Raw genomic sequence first — 17,885 nt, 5'->3', positions numbered from 1 at the left:
TTTTTCCCAATGAATAATTCCCAAGCAAGATAACAGATGTGATGACCTGGATCAAATATAGAGATAGTATAATGCGGAAAAAAATGGAAACCCGGAGTAGGGCTCCAAACTGAACCTGCTCGAAATGTAATGATTTGAGGTGTGTTTTTATCTTCTGATTCCCTATTGAACTTACTCCAAGTTTTAAAAGTTACTCTGAATACCAGACTGTAACACTTCCACGGGGAATACTTTGAATCAATCTATTAACCTAAATTAGGCATTAATATTTAATAATCTAAATTAGATCTCTAATAATCTAAATTACACATTTCAACTTCATATTCATCATTGTAGAAATTATTTCTACAATACAGTCATTATGTGACATGTTTTAATCCACACTAGGATCCCATGCTTGCCTAAAAAGGAAGCGGGGTAGAGGGGGGTCAGTGGGTGACAAAGGAGGGGACATCTGCAACACTTTAAACAATAAAGATAAATTTTTAAAAATTTAAATTACAAAAAACGAACACATGCATTTAAAGCATAAACCAGCCACTTAAGCATATAGGGATCATGACATACAATTTTCTTTGACAGAGCAGAACATTCCATGTCATGATCTTAAGCCTGGGTTTTTCTATTGACCAGTATTGCATTATCAGGTCTCGAGAGAGAAATCAGATGTTAGCCATGGTTGCCCAATTGGCTTCTTTTCTCTCCTACCAGCCCCTACAATGCCTCTGACCATAACATATGCACCTCAGGATAACCATCTCACGACTTCTTTCACATTTCTTTGAGGTTGCCTAAAATATGTAGGTTAACCTAGGAGAACAGCCAAATCACTGAGGGGCCCCTTGATGTTAATAAGAGTCTTTGAAAATATACATGAAATACAAAAGACCTGGATCTTCTAAAAAAGTCTATACATAGAGGTAGCTGATTGAAGAATATGCCAAGCTACCATATAAACAAGGGCAAATCAATCTGTTGTGAGCGAATGCGAAAATATCAAGCTGACACAGAATAAAAGACATCAGAATAAACACATGTTGACAAGAATGACCAGTTTCTGTGCCCAAACAAATTACTGGGTCAGGCAAAGCCCCTCCAGCCAGACATGACAACAGTGTTTTTAATTTAAAAAGTGTCAACTCAGACCCAGAGCCATGTCTACTTACTCTTATGCACATAAAAATCTATTTAAGTGTCTAATATTTCTGCATACTTATGACAGGTGTTATCCACCTGGAAATAGAACCATGGTACTCATGTGACAGGACCAATGCAAATCCTGCCAATATGCAAATTGGAGGGACAGAAGATCTGCACATGACGACCTGTCTCTGCAGTAAATTGCCGAGCAGAACCAGATTCATAAGTAAATGGACATTACTTTTTTCAGGAAGAACTGCTTTTATGTTTCATTTCAAAGTTACATCATTAGAGTATATGCTTTATACTCTATTAGCTTTCTGCGTTTTTCAGAAGTTTCTGCAATAAACACTACATGATTTTGTGATCAGATTGGAACATTACTTGTACAGTTTCAAAGAACAAACTGTATCATATTCTTGAGCAATTTTTCATAACTGCTTTTTTAAATAAGCATTTAAAATATTTAAAGCCTGTAGACTTTTCAACCTTTTTGGTGCAATTCCTTAGAAAGCTTTTTAAAAAAAGTTACTATAGTCTGAATGGTGATCTACTTAACAAATCCATTTTTGAGTCCACAAAAGCTGTAGTAACAGCTAGCATGTAACATACAACTAGTTCCTTCAAACACGTAAAAACAAATGGGATAGATACAATTTATGCGCAATCACTGAACTAACTACACCAGCCTGGGAGTTGGCTAACAGGTTTACACACCAAAAATCATATCATATCATCAAATAGGTTCACTCACAAGTCAAAGTTCTGTATTTTTACCACATTTTAGAAAACGTGGACCTTCCCCATAAAATGCTTTGATTTTCATTTCAATTAAATGTCAAAGGCTGCAGGGAAGATGAGCAGTCAGTTCGTACACTGGGTGAGTCTGAAATTCTGAGTGAGGAAAAGCACTCTGCTGCTTCGCTGTACCTGGCTGGTCTTTCCAGTTACCTCCTGACAAAAGATGCACGTTGCCCTGGATGAGCCCAAACCCTTGACCCGTGACTTCACCGTGCACTCGGCCTTGAGTGTCTATACGGAGCTAGAATAGGATTAAAACAGAAGCCCAGGATTCCTTTCAGAGATGCTCTGTGCACTTGGGAACATAAACGCTCCGGACAAATGACAGATTCACAAGTGTGTGAATTTGACGGCACATTTCATACACAGGGAGGACATTCAGTCTTGCATCCCCTTTCATTTAATGCTAGATTGCTGCTACAGCTTAATCAGACATTTTCTAAATGCCCCAAACAGGAGAGTCTGTTGTAAAATAAATAAATAAATAAATACAAGCAGGGTCCCCCCAAAAGACTCAGGCAATATCGGCCATAAGAAATATTTGGGGAAAAATTTTCCTTTTTTGTGGATAGCACTTTACTGCCCCCTTTTGCACTTTAACATCAGAACAAGTTTCTGTACAGACATATTCTGAAACCAGAGAGATAGTGGGGTGTAGCTAGAGGGTGTCAGGTTTATACAGAATTAGGTTACCAGATCCCACTGCTTGGAGGAACAAGTAATTACCTTAAAACTTCCAGCGAGTACACCACTATCTTCTCCGTGGCTTTAAACCTCCGAGAAATAAGGGAGTAATTGGAGGCTGTAATCGACATTTTCTGCTTTAATTCGAACGTGAATGTGCGTTGGAACAATGGCCTGTTTTCACAGGTGCCCCTCTTTCACACTTTTCTGAGACAAATATTATCTGCAACATGAACCTGATTTATTCAAGGGAAAGAAAAGGGGCATAAAAGCAGACTATACAATTTGGGACCATTAAAGTGTTATAAATCCGAGAACTAAGAGGAGGGGGGTGCGTTTCGAACTTCACGCCAATGACAAGCGAAATCTTTTCAAGACAGGGAAAGGTGAGAAGCGTAGGAATTCAAAGGCACCGGGAGCCCACAGGCACACAAACCCGTTCTGCAGCTCTTCAAGGGGAGGCGCAACAGTGTTTGCGCCTCTTCATCTATGCGCACACTTGGAAAAAAGCATTAAACTAGTCTGCAGGAAAGTTGTATTTATAAAATTCTAATCTGCAATACATTCTTGGCCCAGTGACCTCAACTTGCATTTAACAGTCTGTGTGTGCTGATGTGTATACTTTTATTTAAACTTAATCCATTTCCCTCTGTCATTCTGCAATTACCATACAAGTCAAAATAATATTAAATTTCACAGCCTACAATGCTGCACAATTGAATGAAAACTGACTCCTTTTGATGTTAATCTTGTCTTTTATTTGTGATATAATGCTCAAAACACGGGTGGCTAGAGTGAATTTTATTTTTAAATCCTTAAAGGGAATAGTCTCATAGTTTAAATTTTCTTTCGGGAAAATAACAAAAGTGATTATTTAATTTTTATCCCTACCATGATTTTCACTGTCATAAAAACCCGCGATTCACAGAAGGACACCCTATAGCAAGCTGAGGTTGAAAGAGATACCTTCATCTATAAGTCATACTGTGTGTGATACACAGGTATCGTTGCTTTCTTTTCGCAGGTTCACAGAGACCAGTTGCTCTAAAACACTCCCTCCCTCAAAACTTTCTGAAAAAGGAAATCATGCCATGAATTTTGTAGCTGGGTAAAGCAGAACTGAGGGACTGGAACAGTGGGCCTGGCAGGTGACGCTGTACAGTGGGAAAAGAGCAGGGCAGTGAATCACTAGGGCCAACCTTTGTCACGCCGGCTCGACCACGCCGGCTCCATTATCGAAACGAGCGTTTCACAACCCTCAGAGGCAAGAGACAGTGCGAGCTTCTTTCCCAACTGTAATTTGTTTGCACCTGTACGGTCTTGTTCCAGACCATGCTTTCAGTAAGAGTCTATAAAGGAAGGTGGAACTCTCGTTATTTATAGGTGAGGCCCCAGAAAGAAAGATGGCTTTCATACAGAGAGAAATTTAAAGGGCATTTCCAGCCGGTTCTCTGTTGTTTTAGAGAGAAGCGTGGAGCTCTATCTGATCATCTACCCAAGTGGGAAAATCACAGAGATGAAAGGCACGCGTAAATCACACAGGGGATGGGTTGGCATTTTAACAACTCAAAGGCATGGAATTAAGGTCTTAGCACACAGCAATATCATAACCTAGAATTTGGGTGTATCTTTTCTATCAGCCCCTCCCATCCCTTTCATGCCCATCATCATATATAAATTTATATTTTTTTAGTTTCAAAGAATTTTGCCTATGTAGAAAAACAATTCACCCATGTTTTATGGGTGAATGAAACTCTGGCGGGGCAAACAGCTCTGAAAGAAAGGGGGTGCACAGCAAGGGGCCCAATGCTTGCTCTTCAAGCTGAAGCGTGCCTCTGGGGCGGAGCCTGCTGTGTTTACCCTCGGACCCCAGCCCCCTGTCCTCCCAGCCTTGCAGAGAATGGGTGGTCAATAGGTGTCTGTGTAAATAAAGAATGGATACTTTCATAAGTAAGGCTTAAGAAGAGACAAAATTCTTTTAGTTCTCTCGTGATGTAAGATGAGATTGTTCTTGCCAGCCAAGCATCATAAGTCTAGCAACACAATTTATAAGGCTGTGCGTAATCGCCTTACAGCCACCTAAAGAGCTGCCTCCTGGATACTTCCTCCTTCCCGGGCTCCAGAGCAGAGTCAGGGACAGATCTGAGGTGGGCATAGGACAGGAGACTTTTTCCTGCCCCTTTCATAGCCTGGCGACAGCCCAGAGAGTAGGGGGGAAAGAGAGGAAACAGAAACAAAGCAGGTTATGCAGTGGCCAGGTCTACACCGCTCCTGTGTGAAGAGTGAGGCCAAATGGGTTACTGACATCCATAAAGATCACCCCAAAGCTGTATCTTAGAAAAAAGGAGAATGGTGTGCCACTGTAACTTTGTGGACAGTATATTTCCTGCTCAGTCACCACAAGCAGCCTGAATTACCTTGACCAACAACACAAAAACACCCCCAAAGCTAAGTATACTAAGTCATTCAAACAAGCTGCTCCTGAACTAAAATGAAGGAACTTGGACAGGAGGAGATAAGAGGATGCTCTGGGGCCCTCTAAAAGGAATAAAGATCTGGTGATTTGGCCCTCCTGCCGGCTGCTTGGTCTACAGGTACAAGCGGATGACAAGTCCCGGGGAAACGCCATCCGGAGAGGCTCACTCCGTAGTCAAGAGGACCCCAGGCCCACCAATACTTGCTGCACGGCTTCCTGAAACAAACTGCTCCAAACTTGCAGAACATCAAAAGCCAGATGGGCTGTACTGAATGAATCCACAGGCAAGACGCCAGCATCCCAGTTTGCTGTAGAAATAGGCCTGGACTTGATTTGAGTCTTCTCAGCTCTGACAAGCTGGAAGCTGGCACCGCTCCCAAAATCCAAAATAAAATGGCATTTAATTGTGACTAGACTCTAAAAAAGATGTCATACTATCTCCTTAGCCTGACACACGCTCTGCATCCAACCAAATGCAACTCTCCTAGAAAACCTGACTTTTTCTCCCAGCAAACAATCAAACATTTAAATTTTAAAAACAAAAGTATTCATAATCAAAGGAATAATACCCAGTAGATGCATTAATATTATACACTTTCATGACTGTCTAGTCTCCACTGGGTACAACCTTGTTATATTAAAGGATCGATTTAGAATTGGGTGCCCAACAGAGGAAAGACTATACGTCAAGATGGGCAAGGAAAGAATTATACCCAAAACATTCTTTTTATCCACCTTGTGTGTACTGCTTTGAGCAAACGCATACTTAATTTAGTACACAATTTCTACATATTCCATGCCACAGTGTAAGAGAGAGGCAGGGAACTAGGAGGGGTTCTGGAACCAGAGTAATCAGGTTCAAATGCAAACTGTACCACTTATTACCTATAGGACTTTGGGCAAGATAATTAAGCAACGTGGGCCTCAGTTTCCCCATTATGGGCATCATAAAAGTACCACTCTCAGATGGTTACTATGAAGGTTGAATGCATCAGTATGTGTCAAGTAGTTAGAACAGCAGCTGGCACATAGTAAGTGCCATATACAATGCTGTTAAATAAAACATATCATGTCCACCAGGCCAGTAGGTTTCTAAGTAAGAAGTATCATTTAATATCAATGCAAAAAAATGCTACATTACCCTCCCTACAGGTCAAATTTGTGTTTTCATTCAACAATCTAATCTCTTACTGTACCTGAAGTAAAACACACAAAGTGAATTCTGCCCAGGCCCTCCTCCATCCATGATGAAGTTGAACCAGCGGGACCAGGGCTATGCATGTCACAAGAAAGCATCAGGGGTAGAAAGTACAGAAGAGAGTATCTAATTGGTAGTAGGAGGGAAATAAAAAAAGTGCTTCATAGAGCAGAAAAGTCTTAAAGAATGTATAAAAGTCTGGCAGTTAAACAAGCTACAATGTAACATCAGAGCCTTTAAAAAGTGAAAGCACTATGTTATATTTTTATTAACATTTTACTTTTATTTATGCTGCATTTGTATGTGAAAGTCAAACTGAACCAGAGCTCGGCACACAGTAGACATTAAATTCATTTTAATTAACAATAGTTGGCATTTATTGGCCCATTGTGCTAAGCACAGAGCTAAATAAACTCTTTAAATCCTGACCACAATTTTATTACTTTTTTATTCAATACTATTAAGCGTATTGTACCTATTTTAGAGACAGGACAACTGTCTCTAAAGAGGATGCTCTGCTCCCAAAGTTACACAGCTAAAAAAGAAACTGGGATTGGACTCACACGGCCAGATTCCAAAAGCATGTACTCTGAACTAAACTACAATAGCGCCTGCCTGGCTGTCTTTGCTAAATCGTACTGCCTGATCTTTCCATGATCAACACAAGTCTTTTGATATAGGGTACTGCTAATTCTCATATTAAGAAGGCAACTGAAAAATCACTGGGTCGGCTATCCCACAGGGTCTATTTGTTTCATTTGTGGATTGTCTTTGAGTTATGCTCAGATAAAATAATGCAGATGTTTGCAGATGTACACTTTACAGACACACGGTGTCCTTAGCTGAAATGTTATTACTTTGAGTTGCTTATTTCAGACATCTGCGGTGATTTTGCTTCCAGGTGCCTGCTGTCTCTCGAGGCTCAGTTTCCCCTCCCCTGGGCTGCTTTTCTGGACACCCCTCCAGAATGAAGGCCATTCCCTTTCTCTGTGTCCCTAGTGCACACAGTGCCCATGCACCGCAGCACCAAACGCCTCTGCTTCCACCAAAGTTCCCTCTACTCCCTTCAGGATTTAAATCTTTTGAGGATAGAGACCGTTCTTTGTATTCTCAGAGCCTAGGAACAGACCGCACGGTTCATCAACGCTTATTGAATAATCAGTGAATTACCCACCATCCATGATCTCGATGATCCCCTATGGCCTCCAAAGAAGCACGAATGAGGGCACAGGCCACAGACTTCTTCAGCCTTCAGGAGGATGACCTAAGGTTGAGGAGTTTTCCAAGAAGGCTGATCTATGGCAAAGGTTCTCAAGGTGTGGTCTCAGGCCAGCATCAGCATCAACTCGGAGAGAGCTAGTTAGAAATGTAAATTCCAAGTCCCACCCAGGCCTCAGGAATCCAGAACTCTGGGGGAGGGGCTGGCTGTCCCGTTTTAACAAGCCCTCCAGGTGACTGCGACGCCCTAACGTGCCACAGCCACTGGTCTAAAGATAGGTCTCCAGTAGCAGGTGATATGTTAATACAAAGCAGGCACACAGACGTTTGGGCTGTGTCTCTTCATCCAATTAATGCTTACTGGATGTCAATGCTAACTAGCAGATAACGATGAAATGAAACAATTCTTGTCCCCGCTTTGTAGGGATGGAGAGGGTGGCGGTGAAGGGGATTAAGACTTGCCTATGAATCATGACAGCGCAGTGTATCACCATCTCCCTATGCCCTCCAAATTTAACTAAAGTGCTGTGGGATTACAGAGAAAACATTTAAAGGAATTACGTTTGATCTGCTACATCATAAAGAGAGGACACTCATCTAGGGAAAACTGTGAACTTTATGGACTGTCCATTATAATAAAGATCTATTTTCCCATAGACAAAGGGGGACTTGGAGTACTTGTTTCCATCCAAAATGTACCCCAAATATAGTTCTGGGAGTTAACTGGAAACTGACATTTTTTAATATCTTCTGAGGGCGATACATTCTGAGCTGGCCTTGAACATCATTGGCCCAGCCCCACGCACTTGCTAGGCAGATCCTGTTCAGGGCAACTGTTTTCAAGCCAGATTCAGAAGCATTTCATCTGGTGGTGAAACCAAGCCGGGCCTCAGATTCCTAGGCTGGAAGACGAAAGGCTGAAGAGAAGCTGGAAGGGGACATTTCAGACACTCGGCTCTGTAGGTCAGGAGTTAGGCACCCTGCAGGGAGTACAGCCTGGGAGCTGCAGTTCCACAGGCAGAAGGGAAGGAGGGCATCCCCCGCACCCCAATGCACAGCCCTACCCAACAAGCAGGAGCCTAGGGCTGTCTGCAATCACGTTTTCATCCAACACAAACACACTGATACACTGGTTTCAAAAAATGTAGGTAGCGCTCATAGTTATTCTGGGCAGACACAGGAGGGATCCGTAATAAAAACAAGAGTATCGCCTTGGATGCAAAAGGTACTTAACTGGCAAGTATTGGACGAATGATACAAGAAGGACTGTGGTCAAAACTGGATGCAACCAAACTTAAATGGAGAAAATGGACTGGACCGTTTAATAATTCTGTATAGAAAGCGTGAAGAATCTATCGTTCCTGCGAAGTTTTCAAAGCAAGGCAGAGCACCCGTGGTTCGTTCCCAGCATTCAGAATGTCTGCCCACTACTGGGTACAGTCAGAACCTGTATCTCTCCGTGCTTTAGAGAAAGGAAATGGCAAACTATTAATACTTCACTACTGCCAATTTCCTCTCTATTTGGTTAGAGAGTTACTAGGGGCAGAAACAACTTGTTTTCCTTTAATGGAGCATTCTCCTGCTATGTTTTTTATTTGAAATCAGCAAGCATGCACTCACCTGTCACAAAATGCTTTGGACTAGAATTACATGTTTGAATTTATACATGAAAAGGAAAATAAAGAGCCACTGCAGATTGGCTGCAGGAGCAACAGCAATAGGTTCACCTGGCACTCAGTGGGCATGGAAAACATCTCATAACTGATCACCTATTCTTTTTACTGGTTAGCCAGAGTCAACCATCCTTACCTTGAACACTTCTGAAACATGTTCAGAGCAGGCAGAACACACCTAAACACTGGGTGATTCTCAGTAAACAAGTGCAGCAGCGTTTTCCTGCATCAGTTCTTTAATCACTTTAACCCCGTTTCTAATAGAAAGCTGGAGGCCAGGGCAATTCAGCGTCTTCTTTTGTCATCTGCCTGCCATAAATATGCACCAGTCTGCAATTGAAAAGCTGAAGGAGGCCGCAAGCTTGCTGGACATTTATCATGCTCTGTTCCCTGTTAACAAGCAAATACTTTAGCTGAATGGGCCATTAGCAATCATTGTCAAATGCAGAATGCAAGGTGCCTGGATGTGATCAGCTTGTAAATGAGGGGGTGTCCCTTCTGTTTGATAAATCCAGGCAAGTGCAATGGATCTTTGGATATAGATTACTGAATTAAGTTAGAAAGGAAGGTAGAGCAGTCGGCACTGGGAATGGCAGGTCTGTGTGCAATCATTTAAAAAATGTTTTTCAACTATGACAGCCACATAATAAAGACCAGAAAAACAGGCAATAAATGCAATCAATCTACAGCCCAAAACACATGGTCACGTCAGCTGTCTGAGAATTAGGAATAAAATCAATGAAATGGGTCTGAAATAGAATATTTAGGACTAATGAAGACCTTCAGACACTCATAGAGCGTGTTAGTCTAGAAAGGCCCCATGTAGCTGTAAGGAAAACAGCACCAAATGCCCTGGAGCCAGCCACTCCATCAGGAAAGACGCTTTGGGTGTTTGTAACTTTCAGTATTGTTCATGTCTCAAGAGTTCAGACTCTCTTAAAGAATTGCTGAAACTTTTCTTCAACGCCAAATAGAAGGCAATAAAGCAAATATTTCCTTTCTGGCCTGACCCAGTTGCGGATGTCACTCTGCATGTAACCCAATCACGGCTTCAATGGCTCATTTTGTTCAGTGACTAAAATGGAAAGTGTGGAAGGCAAAAACAAAAGTGCAGTTATTTACAAGGTTGCTCAGTACAGGGGGCAATTACGATCCAGCATGACCATTTTGTTGTTACCGTGTTTAACTTTAAAGCTGGGCAGCGCTAACATTTTTTATAAGCCTTTTGTGTACATGAAGGGCACCTATCCCATTTGACTCAAAGGTTAAGACTCAGATTTATGAGTAAAATACCATCTAGAGAGAGCCCATTGCTTTGGGCATATCGGATCACCACTGATCGGAATGAAAACAAAATTCCCCCTTTTATTATTATATATTTTTTGTCCAGGGTAGGAAAGACAAAACTCAGAGACGAGCTATCTGGCTGACGGAGGGGGACAATCCATAACGCTTTCCCCTTCTTCTCCCACTCTGTGCGAGCTGGCTCAGGGTCTGAGGGAAGGCTGAAATCAAAAGGTCTCTGTTTTCTTTTGCGATAGCTCCAGCCCTACCTATCCCCTCTGGTCTCTGTTCCTTCCCAGCATGTCCCTGCCTGAAGCCCAAATAGATTAAGGCAGGGACCGCCAAGTGCACTTAATCCTACCGAATGGCGGCCGCTGCTAGGCCAGGAGTTAAAAAGGAAAATCTTGCAGGCCTTAACAACTGCAGTGATCTGAGGTTTTAATCAGCCCCAATCTCAATCTCTGAAAAAGGCCGTCAATGAAATCTACCTTTGCCATATTATCCGCCACCAATGAGCAAGAACTGAGCAGCTTTTCTTTCCTGCTTTAACCATCCCAGGCCACAAGTAGGGCTTTCATACTTTCTAATCCGAGTTTCCAAGTCTGTGTGGGTCTCACATAATAGCCAACAGCCCGGAGCAAGGGCCTCCGTCTCTGCACCCTTTTCAGAGACGTGTCATTTCCAACATCAAGCTAATCTATATGTTGCCATGGCTTCACCCTTTATCTGCCTTTACATCTTATGAACTGCATGGATTTACCACATTATTTTTATCTGAAAGACGGAAAATGGTGGTTTTATTGCCATACAATCAGATTACTGCTGCTAGTTTCTCTATGCCTTTTTACCATACTTCAATCAAAAGGGATCAGTTTCTTTATACTCTGCCCTTGATTTACATTACATCTGTAAAGACCTAGTCTGGGTTGTAATCCCCTTATTAACTATGACCAGGGTTGATTTGCCTAAAAATAAAAGCAAATTGTGTCAGACCCTTTCACTTTGTTTTTGATTCGGAACTACAAAATGGATTACTAAAGAAATCTTCAGAGTTCACACGGCTGGTATAGTGCTGAATTTAAAATGAGAATTAAACAAGTTAAACAGGGGAGCCATGTCAACGGTTTACATTTTCCATCATGGGAGAAGGGCTGAATTGCTTATGTCTTTGTGTTATTTGGCTTTAGAGAGACAATGAAGCCACAGGAGTTTTTCCAAGCTGTTCGGAACACTGTCCCATTTGCCATCCTTCCTTCTTTGCTTTTCTTACACCCCTCTCCCAGCCCCATTCTAATTCCTCCCCTAAAAAAAGGTGGGGGGGGGGGGTGCTCTTCCCTGAAAGAGCTAATTCCTAACTAGAAGCTGATAGTTCTATGGGTCCTGCATATTTTAATCAAAATATTTTAAACAGTTGAACACTCCTATTTAAGGCTCTACTCCTGCACACAAAGGGTGAGCTCATAAGCAAATCTATGTAGATGTATGATAAGTGACCTGAAAAACAGGCTTTTTATGTCAGCAGCAAAGGAAGGCAGAGATTAGGCCGACGGGAGTACCATTTTAATGATTATTTTTTAAAGAGCGCTTCTTTTTGTCTAATTTGCAGTGAAAGAGTTTAAGAATAAAGTTTTCATAAAGTGTTAAAGAAATATCCTTCCTTAAGATTTTTTTTCCTTCTTGATGAGGGTCTATAGTATTTCCTTCCCCCGCCACTCCCATTCGGATGACGCATCCCTGCAGTCGGGCTGGGATCTCAAATCTTTTCCTATTAGGAGAGCACACTTGGGAAACGTTGCTCTAAGGTAGACGTTCAGATTCAACCTCCTGGGCGCTACCTGAAGCATTTCCGTGGAAGGCAAGGCAGCAGAGATTTAGCTGCTCCATTTGCAAGGTCGATTTGAAGGAAATTATCGTGGTGATCCACCAACTAAAGGATTTATCTCAGTAAATTTGCAGATAAGAGGTTTTATGATAATTAATTGACACACACCCATTATTCTTCAGCCGACTCCGTGTGGAGAAGCCATACCAATCTGTAGCTTTTATTTCGCTGACCTGGGAATGATGCCTAATTCACCTGTCCTCATACCTCAGCCCAGGAGTCAGAAACATTTAGGAATGTTGAAGTCATTTGCATGTCTTTGCATTGGTTGGACAAGTGTCAACAGCTACGCTTTGTGTAAGATTTAGAACCAAGTGCTTAACAAATCATCTTAACCTCCAGCTCCCTTTTCTGAGGCTTGAAGCTGTAATTGCTGAGGTTAAAAAGTGCAGTCCCTAGACACACGATTCCCAAATAAATTCTCTCCTCGTCTGAAAGAAGGCTACCAAGCATGTTGTGAGATATCGTTTTAGCTCCGTCTTTGTGCTCTCTCTGGCTCAGTTGTCCTGTGGAACAACGACAGTCCATTACCTACAGTTTATCATCCTGACAAAACGTGAGGAATGTGGATGTGAAAGCACTAACAATTCCACCCCTGGTGCTTTGTGCTTTTTTCTCTCTATATTAAAACCGACAAGATTAACCCAAACGCAAACTGTGGAGCATAGTTCAAGGGGCTATTCAATCAGTGCTGAATGTGCATTTGTTTACCTATAAAAATAAGAATTTCAGACACAATGGAGGGCAGGCTGGCTTATATATGGTATTGAATGGACTGTTTAAACAGCACTATCCATTGTAGTTTATTTTATCAATCTCTGACAGGTCCGTATTTATTCGGAGCCTGACTGTGGTGGAGCCCATGTATTATAGGTTATCTGGATATTATCCGGCCATTCTTTTCTACCAAGTCAATCAATATCAGGAATTTAGTATTATGTAGGGGAAAATGACATGGGAAAAGCAATAATGCTTTGTTAACTAAGCAGTATGCGGTGCATAGGGAACAGCCATGCCCAGACATAAGAAATTAATGCTCAACTGAAAGTCTCAAGGAAGTCGGTGTAATTCATTCTAGAATACCATACCAACACAGACTTGCACACTCTAAAGTAAAATCAATATATATATATATTTTTAAGAGGTAATTATTTTATTTTGGCAAAAACATGTTTGGAAAAAATTGTCCTACCGAAATGTTAACTAGAAATGAATGAAAGCCAGGTTTGGCTATTCTCTCCTGAGGTTTAAAAAAGAAAAAAAAAAAAAAATTGCTTAAACAACCTAGATGTCTACAACTGTACCAGAGTATATGGATACAATGTTAATAATCAAACAGAGCCAATGTTTCAGTGCACGGAACTTCTTCCCATTGCTATATAAACTCTCAGGGATGGGAGCAGCAGACAGTGATTAAAGTAGTTATGGAGACAGTGAATTTACAAAGGATTTTCTGGACCCTGTATCCAAACAGCTGCTGCATGCTCCCTATGTCCACCACCTGCTAAAGAAGCTGACCCCTGAATGAAACAAATCTAATTACTGATGGTTGCTTCATTACAAATGAATTGTTCCCCAGTTCATATGAACTGATGTGAAACTTCAATGCATTTGATTACCTTCCTGCCACACTGCATTGACTGACAAACTTTTCTCTGGAAATAAATATGCGACTTCCCCAAATACAACAAACCCGTGACGTGAGGGGGTTTTATTCATTCCTCCAGGAAGAAACCTTCCTGATCTTGCAAGCTAGCATTCAGCTACATACTTTGTTAAGTAGACCTTTTCCAGGGACAAATTACCCAGTCCTCCAGGCAAGCCATTATCATGAGAACTATAAAAGAAATTCTACTCTTGAGGACTGGAGCAATCAAGCCAACAGCAACATCAGCAGTGCAAGGAGGCAGGCTTCTTTCTCTAAAATGCAGGCCTCCAGCAGGTCTCTAAATCTGTGGCCACAGCTGGGAAAAACAGACTAATGCTAATCACCAAGCCGGTGAGTAAACAGCAGTCACCCCCACAACCCCCACACACATTAGGAAAAGAAATATTAATGTCTAAACCTTGCATTGAAATACTATGACTCTACTTTTTTTCCAAGTAAGTATTTCTAACGCTCCTCCCAGATACACACAAACTAGTAGTTAATAATGCAAAGATACATATACAGAGCTGAAAGCTGGAGGGGCTAATGGGGATTTCTTTAAACCAGATTGAAATATAAATATGAAATCCTGATGGAGGGGGAATCAACCCCCAAAGCCAGTCCGTCAGTGAAAGTGCAAAGTGAAGCAGAGCAGGCAGCCTGGGGGAGGAGGCGAGGGCTGGCGCCGCGAGCATTGCGCATGGAAGAGTGACCTCTGTAGGCGCGCAGCGAGCACTGGAGGCCTCCCGGCTCCCCGCCCGCCTCGCTCTCGGACGCGGGCGGCAGCGAGCAGGTCCGAGCCCGGCGCGTTCTGGCACCACCTGGTGCCTCACCATTCGGTACCGGTGTAAAGGTGTTACTGCCACTAATTTCTCAGCAAACACAGTATCTTACATTAAGGAAAAACAACAATAACAACAAGAAGACTTCCATACAAGATCAGGCTAAATGGAAGTAACTTTTAAATATGAGCAGTGTTGTGAAGTGCCATCCAGCATCACGCATGAATTTGAGCCCATTTACAGCTGTGACGTTTTTCGCCCTTATAATTGAGAATTCTTCGTTAACGTATTGGTGAATTTGAAATTGACCACTTTTAAAGGAGTGGATACAATTCTTTAATTAAGATGTGATTTCTAAGTCAATCCCTTATCTCTTTACTCCTAAATCCATGGCCAACTTGCTCAACTTTAATTGGGCCATTGATTTTGCTTCTGATCTCAAACGCTTACTCCAGGAACCAGCCAATGTCTCCATACTTTTCCCAAGTTTCCCAAGGCTAAAATTCCATGATTCTGTAAAATATTTTTGGCTGTGATTCAAAATGCATCCCAAGAATGAGGTAATGTGCAATGCTGAGTACACAGATGACTAATTACGAGTTATTTAGAATTTCTAAATTCTAAATGTACCCTGGTAGCTCACACTGAAAGTTAATCTCTCCAAGGCCTGGCTTTCTCCCGGCTGCACAGTTTGATAAAAGCAAGTCGGATCTAAGGATACCATTGCTGCTCAGGCTCCCCAAGCGTGAAAGCTTCAGCTAGGTCGACTAGGCTGGGCCTTCAGCTTTTGCAGAAAGCGTCCTAAAAATCAAATCAGCTAGGGAACGCACAGAGTTCGTGGCCACTGGTTTAGAAACGAACAGAGAGGCCGACGTGCAGAGGGATCTCCAGGAAAAGCCTAAGGCCCGCCTGCGGGGCGGGGAGCAGAGAGCTCGCCCCCGGAGTTCGCCCCGGGAGTTCTCCCGCGGAGCTGGCGAGCTCCCCGCGCACTCCCGGGCAGGCTGCGCGCCGGCGAGGCCAGAGGCTCCGGGGCGCTACCGGCGGCCCGGGGACCACAGGCTCCCTTCGCCGGAGTGCGCCCCACTGCCGGGAGCCCGCCGTCCCCGCCTGCCGTCCCCGGGGCCCGGACCGAGCTCGGGCGCTCCTCTGGGGCGCAGCATCCCCGCCTCTCTCCAGAGCCCGAAAGCCCCTGCGCGCCTGCCAGCCCTGTTTGTGGCCGGGCTCTCCATCCTCGAAAAAAAGGGTCAGGTATTGCCATCGGACGCCTTTGCGGGGGTCGCACCAGAGCAGCCAGGGGCTTTTTAACGCCTAGGAGCTCCAGGGGGAAGGAAAGCGGGGAGGGAGCTCCTTAGGGCTGGCGCTCTGACTGGAAAGCCGAGGGAGGAGACTCCACCAAGTGTAAGGTGGCGCGGATGAGGGACGGGAATCTGGGGAGGGGGGGAGGACCGAGGTTCCAGAAACCGGCTCTGAGGTTCCGCCGCCCGACCCTTCCTCCCACACGGACCGCGCGGCGCGGCAGACCCGCGGTGGCGAGGGTGATCGCGGATGCCACTTACTTGGAGTTCGAGGAATTCCAATAGATGGGCTCTAAAACTATCGATCTGGAAATCGCACTTCTGCATAAAACCATCAAAACTCCCCAGCAGTACTTCCACACGGAGTCCCTCCTCGCGGCCATGGCCAAGCCGCTCCCAGCTCCGCGCACACGGGACGGCAGAGGGACGGGGCGCGGGCCGGAAACCCCAATCCTCCAGGCAGAAAAGGGGGAGACCGCAGGCAGATCTAGGGCGCGCCGAGCAGCTCCAGCGGTCGCCGAGGCCGGGGGCGCTCCCCTTAGGGCCCTCAGGGCGAGAGGCGGGAACGCACACGCGGGGTGCGGCGGCGCGGCGGGCTCGGGGCTCCGGGTCGCCGCGCCGGACCCAGCTCGAACCGCCGGCTCCCGTGCGACTCCAGGGTGCCGGGCGCGGGGCGGCAGGGAGGGCGCGCGGCAGGGACACAAAGGCGGAGATACGAGTGGGCGCGGGCGGCGGGCGGCGGGCGCTGCGTCCCGAGCGGGGCCGCCTCGCACTATAGATCCAGGAGGGCGGGCAGCAGCCCGAGCGCACGGGCGCCGGGTCGACGCGGTTCCATGTTCCCAAGCGCGGAGCGGCGAGGGATGTCTCCGGGAGCGCGGGAGCCTCTTCACTCCTCGCGGCTCTCAGCCTGCAGAGTAGGCAGGAGGGCTCCGTCCCAGGCGCGGGCGCCAGGCGCGCGCGGGCCTTTGTGTGCGGGGAGGGCGCAGGGACCCGCTCTGCGCGCAGGAGAGATCCGCACGGCGCCGCCGTCCCTGCCGAGGAGAGTCAGCGCGGACCCCGCGCTGTCAGAGCACTATAAACGCGGGGCCCCGCCCCGCACGGCGCAGCCCATTGGTCCTCCGCACGGCAGCCCCATGTTGGTTGGGCTGCTGGCCCGTCCGTCATCTGCCCCCGTCGGACATTGGGCGCCGCGAGGCGGGGCGCAGGCTGACAGGTGAGCCCCGCCCTCGGCCCCCAGGCGGCGGCGCGAGTGGAGCGCAGGGCGGTCGGCGGAGGAGAGGGGCCTGCGAGTGCGCCGCGCGGCCCGGAGCGGCGGGGCGGGGGCGCTGTTAGGGACGGGCGAGCGGGGAGCGGGGACAGCGCGGATCCTCCTGTCCCCGTTCCCAGGACGCGGCTTCATTGCATGGCAAGTGCCCTAACTTTGAATGAGGGACAACGTCTAGGGCGAAACTTTCCCTGCGGAGTTGAAGGCAGTGCTTTCCCCGGGCCTCTTCCTTCTTCTAATGAAGCGTCCCCTCCGCACAGACTGACCGACACCCCGCTCGCGCGACCCTTCGCTGCCTTCACCGGGCTTCTCAGTGATGCGTTTCAGCCCGGATTGGGGTACCAAACGGCAGCTGGGGCCCAACCTAAGGCAACGGGGCCCGGAGATGAAAAATGATCCCCGGGGACGAGGAGCCGGCGGGGCAGTAGCCGTTAGGGGCGCGCACCTCCTGGCTCCGCATCTTCCCCGCCTTGCTTAGCACGAAGGCAGCACTTCTTCCAAGAGTCGCGGGCACACTCGCGCCTGCCGCGAGACACACTC

General features: G+C 45.6%; 1 protein-coding gene across 1 annotated transcript in view; it reads right to left on the bottom strand.

The window, feature by feature from the left end:
• EFNB2 (ephrin B2) overlaps positions 1-16,585 on the bottom strand; it is a 41,035-nt gene extending 24,450 nt beyond the window's left edge. Inside the window, exon 1 of the mRNA XM_016203861.2 lies at positions 16,343-16,585. Within this exon, the coding sequence (XP_016059347.1) occupies positions 16,343-16,464 (122 nt within the window). The 5' untranslated portion in view covers positions 16,465-16,585. The remainder of the gene's footprint in view (positions 1-16,342) is intronic.
• Between the last annotated feature and the right edge of the window lie 1,300 nt (positions 16,586-17,885).

The sequence above is a fragment of the Miniopterus natalensis genome, chromosome 2 (genome assembly GCF_054644295.1).
Source record: "Miniopterus natalensis isolate mMinNat1 chromosome 2, mMinNat1.hap1, whole genome shotgun sequence".
In the NCBI taxonomy this organism is placed as follows: domain Eukaryota; kingdom Metazoa; phylum Chordata; class Mammalia; order Chiroptera; family Miniopteridae; genus Miniopterus; species Miniopterus natalensis.
The sequence above is the reverse complement of the archived record's forward strand: the minus strand, read 5'-3'. Positions and strand labels throughout refer to the sequence as shown.